This window comes from Lithobates pipiens, unplaced genomic scaffold, assembly GCF_037356315.1.
Source record: "Lithobates pipiens isolate NorthernLeopardFrog02 unplaced genomic scaffold, aLitPip1_a1.2 Scaffold_28, whole genome shotgun sequence".
Taxonomy (NCBI): domain Eukaryota; kingdom Metazoa; phylum Chordata; class Amphibia; order Anura; family Ranidae; genus Lithobates; species Lithobates pipiens.
Window position 1 is genome coordinate 183,497,415 of NW_027507789.1, and position 17,059 is coordinate 183,514,473.

At 43.5% G+C, this 17,059-nt stretch overlaps 1 protein-coding gene across 2 annotated transcripts in view; it reads left to right on the forward strand.

Moving 5' to 3' along the window:
* Positions 1-17,059, forward strand: part of GJC1 (gap junction protein gamma 1) — a 144,491-nt gene that overhangs the window by 64,872 nt on the left and 62,560 nt on the right. Inside the window, exons 2-3 of one of the 2 annotated variants that reach the window (XM_077460089.1) lie at positions 9,914-9,987; positions 10,820-15,984. In XM_077460089.1, the coding sequence (XP_077316215.1) occupies positions 10,834-12,006 (1,173 nt within the window). In that variant the 5' untranslated portion in view covers positions 9,914-9,987; positions 10,820-10,833 and the 3' untranslated portion in view covers positions 12,007-15,984. Of the gene's footprint in view, positions 1-9,913; positions 9,988-10,819; positions 15,985-17,059 lie in introns of those variants that run through there. The other variant, XR_013263586.1, reaches the window with a different exon arrangement.

Consider the following 17,059-nt stretch of genomic DNA (forward strand, 5'->3'; position numbering starts at 1 on the left):
TCCTGTTTTGCTAGACTGGCATAGATTTGAAGTTGTTTATATATTCTGTTGTAGCCTGCGGGAAAAAGTTTGGAGTTTTTGGAAGCTTGTCAAATATGTGCTAAATTAACTTAATGCTAATTCTCTGCTGGGTTTCTTTCTAAGGTTGTTATTGTGTGTTTTTTTTTTTATTTATTTTTTTTTGTGGTATGCCTTTGTCTTTCAGCTCTGCTTGGGTTATGATTTTCTTCCTTTTTTATTGAAATATTCTTAAAGAGGAAGTACACCCTGATGGGTTTACTTCCTCTTTGATTCCCTGCAAAGGTAAAGCATAATGGACTACTATGCATTGCATAGTAGTCCATTATGTGTCACTTACCTGACACAGGAGCCAGCGAAGTCACCGCTGTCCCCTTGTGTACGGAGCCTCCATCTTCTCGGTGGGTCTCGCTGCTTAGGCGCTGTCATTCGGCGAAGCCGTGATGACGTCACTCCCGCGCATGCGCACGGGAGCCGCCACTCGCGGCATATCGCCGTTGACAGCGGCGCACTCAGTCCGCCTGCACTCCGCTGTCTATGGCGCATGCGCTGAAGACAGCGGTGCCTGTGTTTTGGCAAATATCTCCTAAACCGTGTAGGTTTAGGAGATATTTCTTAGACCTACAGGTAAGCCTTAATCTAGGCTTACCTGTAGGTCAAAGTAGTTTGTAAGGGTTTACAACCAGTTTAATAGCTATATTAAATGCAGCTTGTGAGTTTCTGTATTTAAGTAAAGATGGACAAATCCTAAAATTTGGCTCCGGAGCTTTTTCAGATCTTTACCTATGCATTTTTTGTTAGTGCGGCTTGCAGAAATGCACTACAGTTCAGTTAACATAGTTTCCTGTGGTACACATTCACATCTATGCGTTCTTCAGCTCGTGCGTTTTTGGAAAGGGTCAGGGACTTCTTTTTTTTTTTTTTGTTCCCACAGCAGATTGCATTTTGCATGTAAGACTTTAATGGACCCGCACCAAAAATGCAAGTATTGCATTGTTTTTCTTCATAACAATCTCTGTATAGCTGCGGCGACCAGCAAAATGCCCACGCTGTTTTTGTTTTTACTTATAATTTATTATACATACATATATGTTAATTGCCAACAATGCTTGTTTGAACATTCAGCTATCAGAAGGGAACCTAAGGGTCGGGTATGGATTTGGGGGGGGGGGGGGGCCCTTGCCATTTTTTTTTCTCGATTGTGACGTATTTATTACATTTTTTTGCCATCAATTCCTTTTTTTTTTTTTTTTTTACATTCATCTGATGATTTAACCAGCTATTGAGTTAAAGGAAATAAAAAAACTAATGAAAACTGCTACATTTTGAGTAGAGTGGGGAAAGATTGAAACCAATGACTTGGATTTAGTGCTGTCTGTGTCCCTGTTGAAAAAATTTCCTCTTTGTTTGGTCCTAGTGACCACTCAAATGCTGGCCTTGCACACTACTATTTTTTTTTTTGCCAGTTTACCAGCTTTCAATTAAAGCGGTTGTATAGTCAAAATGTTAACTTTTACAGGTAAGCCTTGTTATTGGCTTACCTGTAGGTAAAAATAATATCTCCTAAACCTGTACGGTTTAGGAGATCTTCTCCTCGCAATGAGCCACTGACTTCAGCGGCTCATGCACAGAGGGGATTCTCGGCTGAAAGCCCGGTGTTCCGGGGGGGGGGGGGGGGGTGGGGACAGTACGGAGGACAAGAAGACTCCGAAAGTCTCCGAAGATGAACGGCGCCTGCGCACTTGCTAGTACCTACTGCCCTGAGTCCAGGTTTAAGCCCCACCATGCAAGTGGACATACGGTAGCACTCAGTAACAGGGCCCCTCGATTTGCTCGGCAATTTTTTATTCTAACTCTATGTCCACTTGGATGGTGGGGCTTGAACCTGGACTCCGTGCACAGGCACCGTTCATCTTCGGAGACCTTCAGCGTCTCATTGTCCTCCGTACTGTGCAAGCGCAGTATAGGGCGGACACTGTCCAACAGGGGACAGTATTCAATACAACACTGGCAGACTCTGGACTTTGCTGGAAAGAAGTCATGCGCGTGGGAGTGAAGACAATCGCGGCTCCAGCCACTCACAGCGCAATACACGGAAGACATGCAGAGGCAACATGTCAGCTCCCTCGGCGTGGACCAGGTGAGTTACCAGCGTCTCATTCTAAGGTAAGTATTTCATACTAGCATACTAGCTCATTATGCCTTTTGCCTTGCAGGTGTATGTGTAGCGCCTAAAAAAACCTGCCCCTTTCACTCCAGTGTGAAAGCCGGAGGGCTTTCACACTGGAGCGGTGCGCTAGCAGGACGGTGAAAAAAGTCCTGCTAGCAGCATCTTTGGAGCGGTGAAAGGAGCGGTGTATTCACCGCTCCTACCCATTGAAATCAATGGTGCAGCGTGGCTATACTGCCGGGAAAGCGCTGCTGCAGCGGTGCTTTGCGGGCAGTTTTAACCCTTTTTCGGCTGCTAGCAGGGGTTAAAACCGCCCCGCTAGTGGACGCAGACCGCTGCTAAAACAACAGTAAAGCGCCGCTAAAAATAGCGGCGCTTTACTGCCGTCGCCCGCACTGCCTCAGTGTGAAAGGGGCCTTAAGTGACACAACAGTAATTATTTTAGGTGTTCTTATATTTAACTGTCACTGAAGGTTGTCTTGCTTAGTTTGCATGACAGGCCATTGTCACACAGCAGTTTGAGATGAGAGGCCCAATGGGTTGTTTAGCCTGTAAATACGTCAATTTAAAGCAGATGTTTAGACTTTGCTTTGTAAAAAAATAGAATGGTATTCCCTATTCACTTATCCTTCATAAGTAATAGTGGGAGCCTTGCCTTGGATTTAATTTTGACTGATCCTTTATGCCTTTAAGGAAATATGGTTGGAATGTTATTGTTAAGCTGCAGGTTATTAAAATGGCTGGGCAAAAAATAAGTGAATGGCGCTTAACAAAGTTTTTAGGCGGCTTCGTGTCTGTTGACTAGCCTGGCATATACAGTGCATCCGGAAAGTATTCACAGTGCTTCACTTTTTCTACATTTTGTTATGTTACAGCCTTATTCCAAAATGGATTAAATTCATTATTTTCCTCAAAATTCTACAAACAATATCCCATAATGACAAAGTGAAAAAAGTTTTGTTTGAAATCTTTGCAAATTTATTGAAAAATAAAAACGAAAAAAATCACATGTACAGAAGTAATCACAACCTTTGCCATGACACTCAAAATTGAGTTCAAGTGCATCCTCTTTCCACTGATCATCCTTGAGATGTTTCTACAACTTGATTGGAGTCCACCTGTGGTAAATTCAGTTGATTTGACATGATTTGGAAAGGCACACACCTGTCTAAATAAGGTCCCACAGTTAGGCCCCTTTCCCACTGGGGCAGTGGGGGCATTGGAGGTAAAACGGCGTTATTTTTAGCGGCATTTTACGGCGCTATTTGCCCGCTAGCGGGTCGCTGTTATCCCCTGCTAGTGGCCCAGAAAGGGTTAAAATCACCGCAAAGAGCTGCTACAGCAGAGCTATGCTGGTGGTATAGCCGCGCTGCCCCATTGATTTAAATGGGCAGGAGCGGTGTATACACTGCTCCAAAGATGCTGCTTGCAGGAGTTTTTTTAATGTTCTGCAAGCACACCGCTCCAGTGTGAGCAGCTCTTTACAGGCGCTATTTTTAGTGCTGTAGCTCCTGTAAAGTGCCCCAGTGTGAAAGGGGTCTTAAAAGTGCATGACAGAGCACAAACCAAGCCATGAAATCCAAGGAATTATCTGTTGTCCTCAGACAGGATTGTATCGCCCGGCCAAACTGAGAGATCGGGGAGAAGAACCTTAGTCAAGGAGGTGACCAAGAACCCATTGGTCACTCTGATGGAGCTCCAGCATTTCTCTGTGGAGAGAGGAGCACCTTCGAGAAGAACAACCATCTCTGCAGCACTCCACCAATCAGTCTTGTGTGGTAGAGTGGCCAGAGGGAAGCCACTCCTCAGTAAAAGGCCAAAAGGCACAACAACATCAACAACACAACCATTGGTTCCTCCACACATGCCAGGGTGCTGGGTGTAATCCTTGACTCTGACCTCTCCTTCAGCCCCCATATCCAATCACTGGCTAAATCCTGCCACCTTCACCTCTGCAATATCTCCATAATTCGACCCTTCCTGACTAATGACACCACAAAGCAAGTTATTCACTCCTTGATTATTTCCCACCTTGACTACTGCAATTCTCTCCTTTTAATGGCCTACCCTTAAGCAGGCTATCCCCCCACCCCCTTCAGTCTATTATGAATTCTGCTGCTAGACTAATACACCTCACTAACCGATCCGTGACTGCTGCTCCTCTCTGCCAATTCCTTCACCGGCTTCCCCTACCCCACCGTGTAAAATTCAAAATGCTAACCATAACATACAAGACCATCCACAACATCGCCCCCATTTACATCACCAACCTTATCTGTACATATCGCCCAAATCGTCCCCTCCGCTCCTCCCAGGACCTCCTGCTCTCTAGCTCCCTTGTTACCTTCTCTCATGCTCGCCTTCAAAACTTCTCCAGAGCCTCTCCCATCCTCTGGAACTCCCTGCCCCGGTATATCCGATCAGCCCCTACCCTGTCCACCTTTAGGAGATACCTGAAAATTAATTTATTCAGGGAAGCCTATTCCACACCCACCTAACTGTCCCCGAGCCACCCCCATCAAATCATTATCTGCAGCTATTACCTTTTTATACCACCCACTCCCTTTCGAATGTAAGCTCTATGAGCAGGGCCCTCCTGTACCTTTTGTATTGAACTGTACTGTAATTGAGCTGTCCCCCCTATACATTGTAAAGTGCTGCATAAACTGTTGGCGCTATATAAATTGTGTATAATAAATAAAGAGGGCTTCCAGATTGCGATAAGCCCTGGCCCGCACACCCCAAAAGCCACCAGGCAAAGGTTGTCTGGAAGAGCCCCGTGTCCTAAACAACATGGGGACAAGGTGCTTTGGGGGTGGAGGGGTGCACCCACCCCCCATTTTGAGGGCATGTGGCCTGGTATCCAGGAGGGGGGATGCTCACTCGTCCTCCCTTTCCTGACCTTCAGGGGTGCGTGCTCAGATAAGGGTCTGTTGTTCTTGTGTCTTTAGTGTTACAATCTGTAAGGCATGGAGCAACTATTTTTCTCAGCACTTTTTTTCTTTATTTACTGTGAAAGTTTGCTGTTCGATTAAAATTTTCCACATCTTGTCATGTTACAACCAAAAACTTAAATTTATTTTACTGGGATTTTATGTGATAGACCAACACAAAGTGGCACATTTGACACAGCTGTGAAGTGGAAGGAAAATGATAAATGGGTTTTCAATTTTTTTTATTTTTATTTTTTACAAATATGTGAAAAGTGTGGCATGCATTTGTAGTCAGCCAATACTTTGTAGAATCACCTTTCACTGCAATTACAGCTGCAAGTTTTTTTGGGAATGTCTCTTCCAGCTTTGCAAATCTAGAGTGACATTTTTGCCCATTCTTCTTTGCAAAATAGCTCCAGCTCTGTCAGATCGGATGAACAGCATCTGTAAACAGTCTGTGAAAGTGCTTGCTATGGGCACCGATACTAGTATCGGTGCAACCCTATATACAGTATCTCACAAAAGTGAGTACACCCTTAACATTTTTGTAAATATTATTCTATCTTTTCATGTGAAAACGCTGAAGAAATGACACTTTGCTACAACGTAAAGTAATGAGTGTACAACTTGTATAACAGTGTAAATTTGCTGTCCCCTCAAAATAACACACAGCCATTAATGTCTAAACCGCTGGCAACAAAAGTGAGTACACCCCTAAGTGAAAATGTCCAAATTGGGCCAAAGTGTCAATATTTTGTGTGGCCACCATTATTTTCCAGCACTGCCTTAACCCTCTTGGGCATGGAGTTCACCAGAGTTTCACAGGTTGCCACTGGAGTCCTCTTCCACTCCTCCATGACGATATCACGGAGCTCCTCCACCTTCTGTTTTGGGGATCCCCACAGATGCTCAATAGGGTTTAGGTCTGGAGACATGCTTGGCCAGTCCAGCACCTTTACCTTCAGCTTTTTTATCAAGGCGGTTGCTCGTCTTGGAGGTGAGTTTGGGGTCGTTATCATGTTGGAATACTGCCCTGCGGCCCAGTCTCTGAAGGGAGGGGATCATGCTCTGCTTCAGTATGTCACAGTACATGTTGGCATTCATGGTTCCCTCAATGAACTGTAGCTCCCCAGTGCCGGCAGCACTCATGCAGCCCCAGAACATGACACTCCCACCACCATGCTTGACTGTAGACAAGACACACTTGTGTACTCACCTGATTGCCGCCACACACGCTTGACACCATCTGAACCAAATAAGTTTATCTTTGATCTTATCTCCTCAGACCACAGGACATGGTTCCAGTAATCCATGTCCTTAGTCTGCTTGTATTCAGCGAACTGTTTGCGGGCTTTCTTGTGCTTCATCTTTAGAAGAGGCTTTCTTCTGGGATGACAGCCACACGGAACAATGTGATGCGCATATGGTCTGTGCACTGACAGGCTGACCCCCCCCCCCCCCCCCACCCCTTCAACCTCTGCAGCAATGCTGGCAGCACTCATACATCTATTTCCCAAAGACAAACTCTGGATAATAATGCTGATGATAATAACCAACTTCTTTGGTTGACCATGGCAAGGCCTGTTCTGAGTGTAACCTGTCCTGTTAAACCACTGTATAGTCTTGGCCACTGTGGTTGCGCTCAGTTTCAGGGTCTTGGCAATCTTCAGATCCTCAGAGTTCTTTGCCATGAGGTGCCATGTTGGACTTGCAGTGAGCAGTATGAAAGAGTGAGAGCGATAACACAAAATTTAACACACCTGCTCCCCTTTTACACCTGAGACGTTGTGACTCTTAACTAGTCATATTACATCGGGGAGGGAAAATTAATAACTGGCACCAATTTGGACATTTTCATTTATGGGTGTACTCCCTTTTGTTGCAGGGAGTTTAGACATTAATGGCTATGTGTTGAGTTAATTTGAGGGGGACAGCAAATGCACACTGTTATACAAGCTCTACAGTCACTACTTTACATTGTAGCAAAGGGAAAAAATATAATAAAATATTTACAAACATGAGGGGTGTACTGACTTTTGTGAGATACTGTATGCCATTTTGTACATGTGCAACACCCCATTTATGGTAGGTTCCCAAGAGGATAATGTGATGGGGGAGGGGGAAGCCCACTTAAAAAAATATTTTTAGCATAATACAATAAGTAGGATATTGGTAGCTTAGTATTCTCAGGTCTTTGCTCATCATGAAGTATGCCCAGCAACGCCAACTCTGGAGTATAGGGGAGAGACCGCTGTAAACGGGTGTTGATAAGATCAAAAATTGCCATCTAAGGGCAGGTCCAAAACATGTGAAAATATGTACCCTCAGCCGTAAGACCCCAAGTGCAGTCAGAGGACCACTGTGGATAGATTCTGTGTGACCTCTGTGGTGTAAAGTACGCTCTATGCAAGAACTTTGTTGGGATCAATTTTATCCCTGAAAGCTATAACAAACTTGGAACTGTCCTCAAACAATCTTCCCAGTCTTCCCTATCTAGCGCAGGTAGATCTGCATGCCATTGTTCCCACAGCCTATCCATCTTAGGATACTCTATACTCAGAAGAGCTATATACAGCATAGATAAGGGTTTAGTCGGTGACTCCTGTGCCAAAAGCTCCTCAATCGGGTCAGTCTTGAATGTGGGCGAGTCAGGGAATTGTGAGCAAGCAGCGTTGTAACTGCTAATATCAGAAGTACATCCATCAGGGAAAATCATATCTAGCAGCTAATTCCCTAAAGGGCAGAAGTGTCCCTGCATGTATAATATCCCGCAATCTCTGAACATCAAATCTGGGCCAGACCTGTGGGTCAGGGATCATCCTGATGCGGAGAAGAGAAGGATTACCCCATAAAGGCTGATAGGGGGACTACCGATCGGGTTTCTTGAAACGTGTCCTAGCAGCTATCCAAACTAGTTGAGAGCAGGAGGGATGGATATGCTGTTGAACTCCTGGTGTACCAAGTTGCTGAGCTTCACAACAAAGCTGCTTCTAGGCAGACCGCCGCGTTTGCTCTGGAATCCACAAACCACCAGTGGACAGTGATGAGTATAGCAGCCCAGTAATAAACTAAGCCAACGGAGCCAACTCACCACATTGAACCAGCAGCTGAAGGGTAGACCTTGCCAGACACGGAGCAGCACCTACCCATAAGAATGAGCACAACTTACAAGTTCTCTGAGGAAGGAGCTTTTCAGCCACATAGGACAGTTGCAGAATACATAAATAAATTTAAGGAGGAAAGTCCTTTTAGGTATGTTGATGCGACCCAGGATATTCAGGGGCAAGTTAATCCAAGAGGTTAACCTCTCCCTCAGCTGCAACAGCACGGGGCGGAGGTTGAGATTATAGAACTTACTGAAATCTCTCGACACTCGTATGCCCAAATATATTTAAATTCTTCAATCCAAAGTAAGGGGTAGGAGCTGCCGAGACCTTGGCCTCAGGGTCCAACCGAAAGAGGACCATCATGTTCCAGTTTATCCGTATGCTGGGAAAATGCACAAATTTGTCAAAGATTGCCAGGGAAGCTCGCAGGGAGGGGCTTGCATCGCTTAAGTAAAGCAAGGTGTCATTGGAATATAGCAATCTTCTTTAGGGGGGTGATCCACCAACCTCCAATGAGCCGGCAGTCCCATACAAGTATGGCCAGAGGCTCAAGTGCCAAAGAAAATAAGCTTGACGATAGAGGACACCCTTGTCGGGTACCTCTACCCAGGGGAAATAATGCTGAAATCCTATCGTTGGTACGAACGCTCGCCTTAGGAGTTTTGTAAAGCATGCCTAACCATTGGAGAAATTTAGGCCAGAATCTAAAGCTTCGCAGCACGCCCCAGAGAAAAGGCCATTTGACAGAGTCAAAGGCCTTCTCCTTATCCAAAGAGGCCACCACTCTTGTGCTAGCATTGTCATGAGCAGCCGAAAGATTGAGAAAAAGGCGATGAATATTTTGTCAGTGCTCTTCCTCGACATGAAGCCAGTCTGATCCACTTGTATAAGGTCCTCGATCACCACAAAAAGATGGAGCACCAAGATTTTTGCCCAAAGTTTACATTCAGATTTGCCTGTTAAAGAAGACCTGAACTGTGAAAGCTGTGCCTGAAAAGGCAAGCAGAGGGCAAAGGAGAATAGTCAACAGTATTCCCTGTAGGCACCCTGCATTTTACTCTCAATGTAGAGGCAGGGCTTTACATCCTCGTGTCAGAGGGACCCCCTAATGACTGGAGGGGGAAAGCATTTCAAGAAAAGTGGAGGAAGCACAGATCCACAGAATGGATCTAACAGAAGCAGAGAGCATTGCAGGTCCACAGATACATAGTACTGTATTCCTCTCCAGCAAGGTGATCCATAAGATGCAGTAATGATATTGTCAAATATCATTCCAAATCTTCTGAGACCGTTAGAGGCAGCAGTGCCTTAGATGATCTTACAGTGCAAATCTACAGCTTTGAAGCTCTAGTACATTGGGGTATTTCAGGAGGAATTGACAAAAAAAAAAAATTTAAGCCTCAGTTCGCATTATGAACTGCATGTGTGTGAACCTAGACTTCATGTACTGCTTAGCCACAACAAATATTTCTAGATGTTCCCTATAACATAACAAAGTTTTAACTTTCATATAAAGGATTGAACACTAGGACCTGTGCATGTCCACTGCTCAGCATATTGGTGGTGGGGTTGGCAAATGAAACCTCTGTCACTGACAAGATCAGTTATTTATAAAGAAGCGGGTATGTGCCTGTGTGTGGGTTATTTAAGGTGCTGTTAAGAAAAAATGTTCTCTTCTCTTCTAGTGGGATTTCAAGAAGCTGCAGATGAGTCCCTCATGTCTACTGCAACACCAGCTGAAAAAAACAAGGCACTGCAGGTATAGTATGTGTTCTCATTCTGTGTCTCCACACCTTTAAAACAAAACCCTGCGAGTCCTCCCTTGCAGTGGGGTTGCTCCTGTGCTGCAAGGGTTAACTGCGGGATTATGTGTAGGGGGACTGGGTACAGCATTTTTACTTACCTGATCGTCTCCTGACACAGGCTCCTCTGTACTACTAGGCTGGTCCCTGCAGCTTATTCACCCCCCTATGCTTCATCAAAGGTCCTCAGCCATCATGAAGACCAGTGCAAGACGCTGAGGGGAAACTCCACTGTCAGTGCATAGGGGAGTGCTGCTTGTGGAGGTTCAGATAAGTAAGGTGCTTTTCCCACCTCCACTGACAATTAACAAGCATGCAACCAGTGAATTTAGAGAGAAGCAAACCAACTTCTCTGCATAATTACTCAAGGTTAGTGACTTAAAATATTGAAGCCAAAGTGACATCATAACAAGAGGCTACATTTTCAGGAAGAGGTCACTAAGGGTAGGCTACATATTTCTCCATATATATAAAGGGCAGGATGACCAAAATCTATTAGAGATACCTGACTCGTTCCATACTTGCTGGTCGAGTCACCTTCCTTGCTACAGACAGATGTTTGAGGGCTGAATGAGCTCTAACATAATCAACGAAAGAGGCTTACATTAATACTGCCATTAGACTTTGGTTTTCTAAGCAAGTGGGCAAATTTATCATTAAATTATTTTGAAACCATTTTTATTTAGACTTTTTATTTATTTACTTCTTAGATGAGCTGCAATTATTTATTTTTATATCTGCCAATTACATATTTGCCAATTCATTGGATTTCTCTGATCTCCATTCAAGGAGGAACTGGCAACATGAGCTGGAGCTTCTTGACACGACTGCTAGAGGAAATCCACAATCACTCCACATTTGTTGGAAAGATCTGGCTGACAGTTCTGATAGTCTTCCGAATCGTTCTGACTGTTGTCGGAGGGGAATCGATTTATTATGATGAACAATCAAAGTTTGAGTGCAACACAGATCAGCCGGGCTGTGAGAATGTGTGTTACGACGCCTTTGCCCCCCTTTCCCATGTACGTTTCTGGGTATTCCAGATCATCTTGGTGGCCACTCCGCCTCTTTTATATTTGGGTTACGCAATCCACAAAATAGCAAAAATGGAGGAGCGCTATGAGTATGATAAGAAGGCAAAGTTTAGATCCCTGTCCATGCGGTGGAAGCAGAATCGTTCTGTAGAGGAGGTAGAAGAAGACAATGAAGAAGACCCTATGATGTACCCAGAGACTGAGCTGGGTAGTGACAGAGGAAAGCACAGCCATGGCAAGATTAAGCATGATGGGCGAAGGCGGATTCGAGCTGATGGGTTGTTGAGGATTTATGTTTTGCAGCTGCTTGTCAGGACGGTTTTTGAGATGGGATTTTTGGCTGGGCAGTATTTGCTTTATGGCTTTGAAGTTATCGCAAGATATGAGTGCCACAGAGAGCCTTGTCCACACACAGTGGACTGCTTTATATCCCGGCCCACTGAAAAGACCATCTTCCTGTTAATCATGTATGGTGTCAGCTGCCTGTGCCTCCTCCTCAATGTGTGGGAAATGCTCCACCTTGGCTTTGGGACCATACGGGATGCACTTAACAACAGGGGGAAACAAGTGGATGATTCTTCTACCTATAACTATCCTATCTCATGGAACACGCCTTCAGCTCCACCTGGATACAACATAGCTGTCAAACCCGATCAGATCCATTATACAGAACTGACCAATGCCAAAATGGCATACAAGCAAAACAGGGCCAACATAGCTCAGGAGCAGCAGTATGGAACAAGTGAGGACACTCTCCCTGCTGACCTAGAACACCTTCATCGGGAAGTACGCATGGCAAAAGAACGCCTGGAAACGGCAATTCACGCATACACAAGTCAGAGTAACCCACCATCCACCAAAGAGAAACGATCCAAAAAAGGTTCTAATAAAAGCAGCATCAGCAGTCGGTCTGGGGACGGAAAGACCTCTGTGTGGATTTAAACCTGCTACAACAGAAAGTTGTGACTCCTTGTCTCCGGGAGGAACAGAAGGCAGAGTGATGTCTTCCAGTCGTGTAAATATTTTGGTTCTGTTAATGTTGGAGAAGCACTGACTACAAAGTCTGGATACGAGAAGAAGAAAAACTCTATGGGTTCTGCTAGTCCTTTATTTCTCTTGTATCATGAGACTTTATTACAGTGACCTGCAGTATGTCAGGCTGTTCTTTTATATCTAATGTTCTAACATGACCATTACTCTGACAATCCTGTTTTTGTTAAATGCTAAACTTTTTATACAGTCCAATGTTTTTTTGTTTTTGTTTTTTACATTTTGCTGGGTAGGTGTTTAATCCCTTTCCATCTGAACCTCCTCTACATGATAGAACCATTAAAGTGAAACTCTGGCCAATTTTAATTTGGACCTCTTTTGCGATGTTGAAGACATTTCACTGCTCATCCAAGTGGCTTCCTCAGTTCTAATGCCTACTTAAATGATTAATAAAACCTCTTCAACCTTGCAGAACAAGTCCAGCTGAATGTGACGAACTAATACTATGAACAAATAAAGGAAAGGTGTGTAAGACCCCTTTCACACTGGGGCGTTTTTCAGGCGTTTTTCATGCGCTTTAGCGTTAAAAAAGCGCCTGAAAGAAGCTGCAACTGCAATCCCAATGTAAAAGCCCGAGTGCTTTCACACTGAGGCGCTGCGCTGGCAGAGCGTCAAAAAAAAGTCCTGCAAGCAGCTTCTTTGCAGCGCTTTTGGAGCGTTGAATACAACGCTCCTAAAACGTCCCTTCCCATTTAAATCAATGGGAAGCGCTTGTAAAACGCCCGAAAAACGCTATTGGCAGCAGCGTTTTGTGGGCGCTTTTAACCCTTTATTTGGCCACTAGCAGGGGTTAAAAGCGCCCCAATAACGCTCGAAAAACACTGGTAAAGCACTGCTAGTTTAAGCGGCGCTTTACGAGCGTTTTTTGGGCGCTGACATTTCACATTGGGACTGCAGATGAGGCTTCTTTCAAGCGCTTTACAGACGCTTTTTTTAACGCTAAAGCGCTTGAAAAACGCCTGAAAAACACCCCAGTGTGAAAGGGGTCTTACACTCAGGTTGTAAGGGATGCTGATCCTGTGCCCTCTGATGAGTGCCAGCCAGGGAAGGAGCTTTGCTTGGCTCCAAATGCCCTGGTAAACAAGAGGCATATCCCATGGGCTGCACATCAGAACAGACCAGCTGTGGTGAAGTGAATGTCAGTCTTAGCCTGGGCTCCAAACAGGCCATGGGGGACGTGACCAGCCAGAGGCCCAGGCTGAGACTTTCATTCACTTCACCACAGCTGGTCTGTTCTGAGGTTCAGTCAGCGGAATATGCCTATCGTTTACACTAGCTAATACTAGCTATACAATTACCTGGATAAATTAGAACCTTTATAAACCCTGTAAGGTCTTCAATGTGGAGTTTTTCATTTTGCTTCTTAACCTGGTGAAAAAGTTTGCATAGGAAGTGAGGGGAAATCTCCCATGGGGGGCACAGATAACTGTATATATTGGTGCCCAATAGAGCTACTTGCATTAAACCACTATAATATATTTTAAATGCAAAGAGGAAAGGATCGCTGCTACTCCCGACCAGCCCAGACCCTTTTTGACTAAACCTTGTTGGGCGGGGTGAAATGCATCAAGGTGCATGGTGTGGTGAAGACATGTAGGCTGAGGCTGCTCTTTATCATTTATTCACCTGGGCTGATTGGGAGTAGAGGCGATACACATATTTTAAATGCTATTGGGTCCCTGTTGGGAGACATTTCCCTTTTCTTCCTGTCCCTGACAGGAGACCCTGTTGTCAAATGGAACCAAACACCGCAATAAAAACCTAACTAGGGTTAAAATTCTTGGCAACTGTATCCAATATTATAATAAAAGAGTTTTGGCTAGAGTTACATTTTAAGCCAAGAGGTGTTTGTTAACTAATGGTTCACTTATGAGTCAATCCAAACAAAACTGATATTTTACTTTTGTCTGGCTGTCCGTGGGTCACATAACACCAGTGTTCCTAGCTCCTCATAAGACTGCATGTATTTTAAATTAAACATTAAACCTTCACCACAAAAAAAATATATTTTCTTTCCCCTATCCTATATAATGTTTTATTGCACAAATGTTTTCTCTTAGGCTTTCTTCTCTCAAAAAAAAAAAAATTGTTACGAGCCAAAATTAATAATGCCCATCATAACAATCAATTCTAAGACCAAAAATCAATTACTTAACAGACTAAAAAGGTGCTAAAACATTAAAATAAAAACCTGTTTGGGAGGGGGATTGTACTTCAGGAGAATGCAATAGGATGAGCCAGACCCCCAAGATTGTCTTTTAATGCTGTTGTTGCAGGGGGCAGAGCTAAGAATTATAGCAACTTGTTATTGGAGTCCCTGAAGACAATAAGAGGTTGGCAACTCATTGTACCCACTGACATCTATTCAAAATCAAAACATCAGTCATGGGTAGGCTTGAAGTGGAACTAAACCCTCCTGTCCTTTACAAGACAAGGAAGCTGCCATCTTGGCCTCTGTTTGGTCTGCAGTTTCCAAGGTGCTGCACATGTGATCAGTTATGACATCGGCCATGTTATGGCTCGACAGTTAGAGTAAGAGCAGAAGGAACTGTAACAGTTATTGTTCATGGTATCCCTTGAATGTAACTGATTTGGAAAACCTTTAACTTGAGGGGTGTAGTTCCACTGTGATAATAATCTAATTAAAGAGAAACAAAAACTTGTCACAAGAGAGATGCATAGAGGCTGCCATTACTAAGATCACCTATTTTCTGGGCGACTGTCTCCTGAGTATTGAAGCCAGCTGATTAGCATAGCAACCTGATAGCGAGGTTTTTCAGAAAGAGGTCTTCAGTGGCAGCCCTCAGTATCTCCCTTCAGGACAACTTAACTTTCATTCTTTATTTTTTAATGTTTATTCTGGCTAACCGCCAGTTGTATAGGGATGTTGCTCACCACCTGGCAAATGTTATAAAACCTTTATTGCAGGGATTTTGGGGAGCAGCCATCATCGGGGTCATCTAGCTGCCAGACTGGTAGGTGACTATCACAGCATTAATTGAACACACCTTTAGAATATCGGTTTTTGAGCTCCATAGCTAGAAATAGTCGCCTTAACCCCACCACTGGTGGACTCTGTGTCTCAGGACTAAGCTGTGACCCTTGGAGTACATGTGCCTTGCTCTGGTGCTTTTTAGAGTACTGTATATGTATATTTAGCATCTTCTAAGTTCATGTCATGCTTAAAACTTGTTCATGACAAACTGCAGTAGACCTCCTCGTTGTCTTGCTCAAACTAACATGTTTCGCTGAAAGGGGGGAGAAGGCATTTAGATGGAAACCAGACTTCTTACTTCCCTTTCCGTGACACATTCATCAAATGTTAAAATTCCAGCTGACCACAGAGGACATGGCTGTGATATAGGAAGGGAAAGAGTTGAGCTTTGAAGACAGGCTGTCATGAGATAAATATGCAGACTGCCTTTTCTAATCTCCTGAAAATGTATCATCCTGGGTTGTATGGCAAATTCTCTGGCTCTAGGATTATTCAACCACCATGCTGAAGAAAAATATGCCGGTCAGGAGTTTTGTCTTCAGTTGCTGAATGCTTTGTTCTGGATCTGTGATTAGGCTGGGTAACACATGTGTGGCCGCGGGTTGGTGCCTGGGGTCCAGTGTGTTCCTGTACACCTGTTCAGGTGCGATTCAGGTCCGAATTTTAGCCTGAATTTGCACCTGAACCGGACCCAAAGATGCACCAGACCCTTTTTCAATCTGGACCGCAACCCCCCTGGACCTGTGTGAACTGACTCTATTGAGAGCTGGTCACACTTTCTTTCATGCGAATTGGATGAGGGGGGAAAAAGCCGCATCCAATTCACATATTTGTGAACCCAGCCTTTGGTCTGCTTGGAAATTTTTTATCTGTTATTGATGAATATGTGTGACATAAGAACATACACCAAAAAATGTGGAGTAATTATAATGAACCACAATGGTCCAATAATGAACCATTGTGGTTCATTATAATTACTCCACATTTTTTGGTGTATGTTCTTATGTCACACATATTCATTTTAGATTAATTTTTGCTTATTTGAGGTGACTTAATTGTCATTTCACTCAGTCACATTTGTTTAGCGCTACACTATTTACCTGTTCTTTGCAAAATAGCTCAAGCTCTGTCAGTCTGAATGGAGAGCATCTGTGCACAGAAATTTTCAAGTCTTGCCACAGATTCTCAATTGGATTTAGGTCTGGACTTTGATATCTATTTTTTTTTATAAGCTAACCATGCTTTAAACTTCTCCACAACTTTATCCCTGACCTATCTGGTGTGTTCGTTGGCCTTCATGATACTGTTTGTTCACAAAGGTTCTTTAGCAAACCTCTGAGGGCTTCACAGAACAGCTGTATTCATACTGAGATTAAATTACACAGGTGGACTCTATTTACTAACTAGGTGACGTCTGAAGGCAATTGGTTCCACTAGATTTTAGTTAGGGGTATCAGAGTAAAGGGGTTGAATACAAATGTACGCCACACTTTTCAGATATTTATTTGTAAAAATTGTTGAAATCCATTTATCATTTTCCTTCCATTTAACAATTATGTGCCACTTTTGTGTTCTATGACGTAAAATCCCAATAAAATAAATGTTATGTTTTCTGTTGTAACATGCCAAAATATGGAAAATTTCAAGGAGTAGGAATACTTTTTCAAGGCACTGTATATAGGTATCTACTCTGAAGATAAATATCCTTTATTGCACTTTTTTTTTATACTTGTTTAAACATTCCAATTTTAAATCTGTTTTTACATTCCTTTTCCTTATCCATGGAATATAAATATGACTCATGGCTCTAGTGGGCTTTTTTTCTTAAATCAACATATGTTAATCTTTTATACCTGGTTCTAAGGATGTTTTTTTCCCCCCCTAAGTGTGTATGTGTGTGTATATATGTGTGTATATATATATATATATATATATATATATATATATATA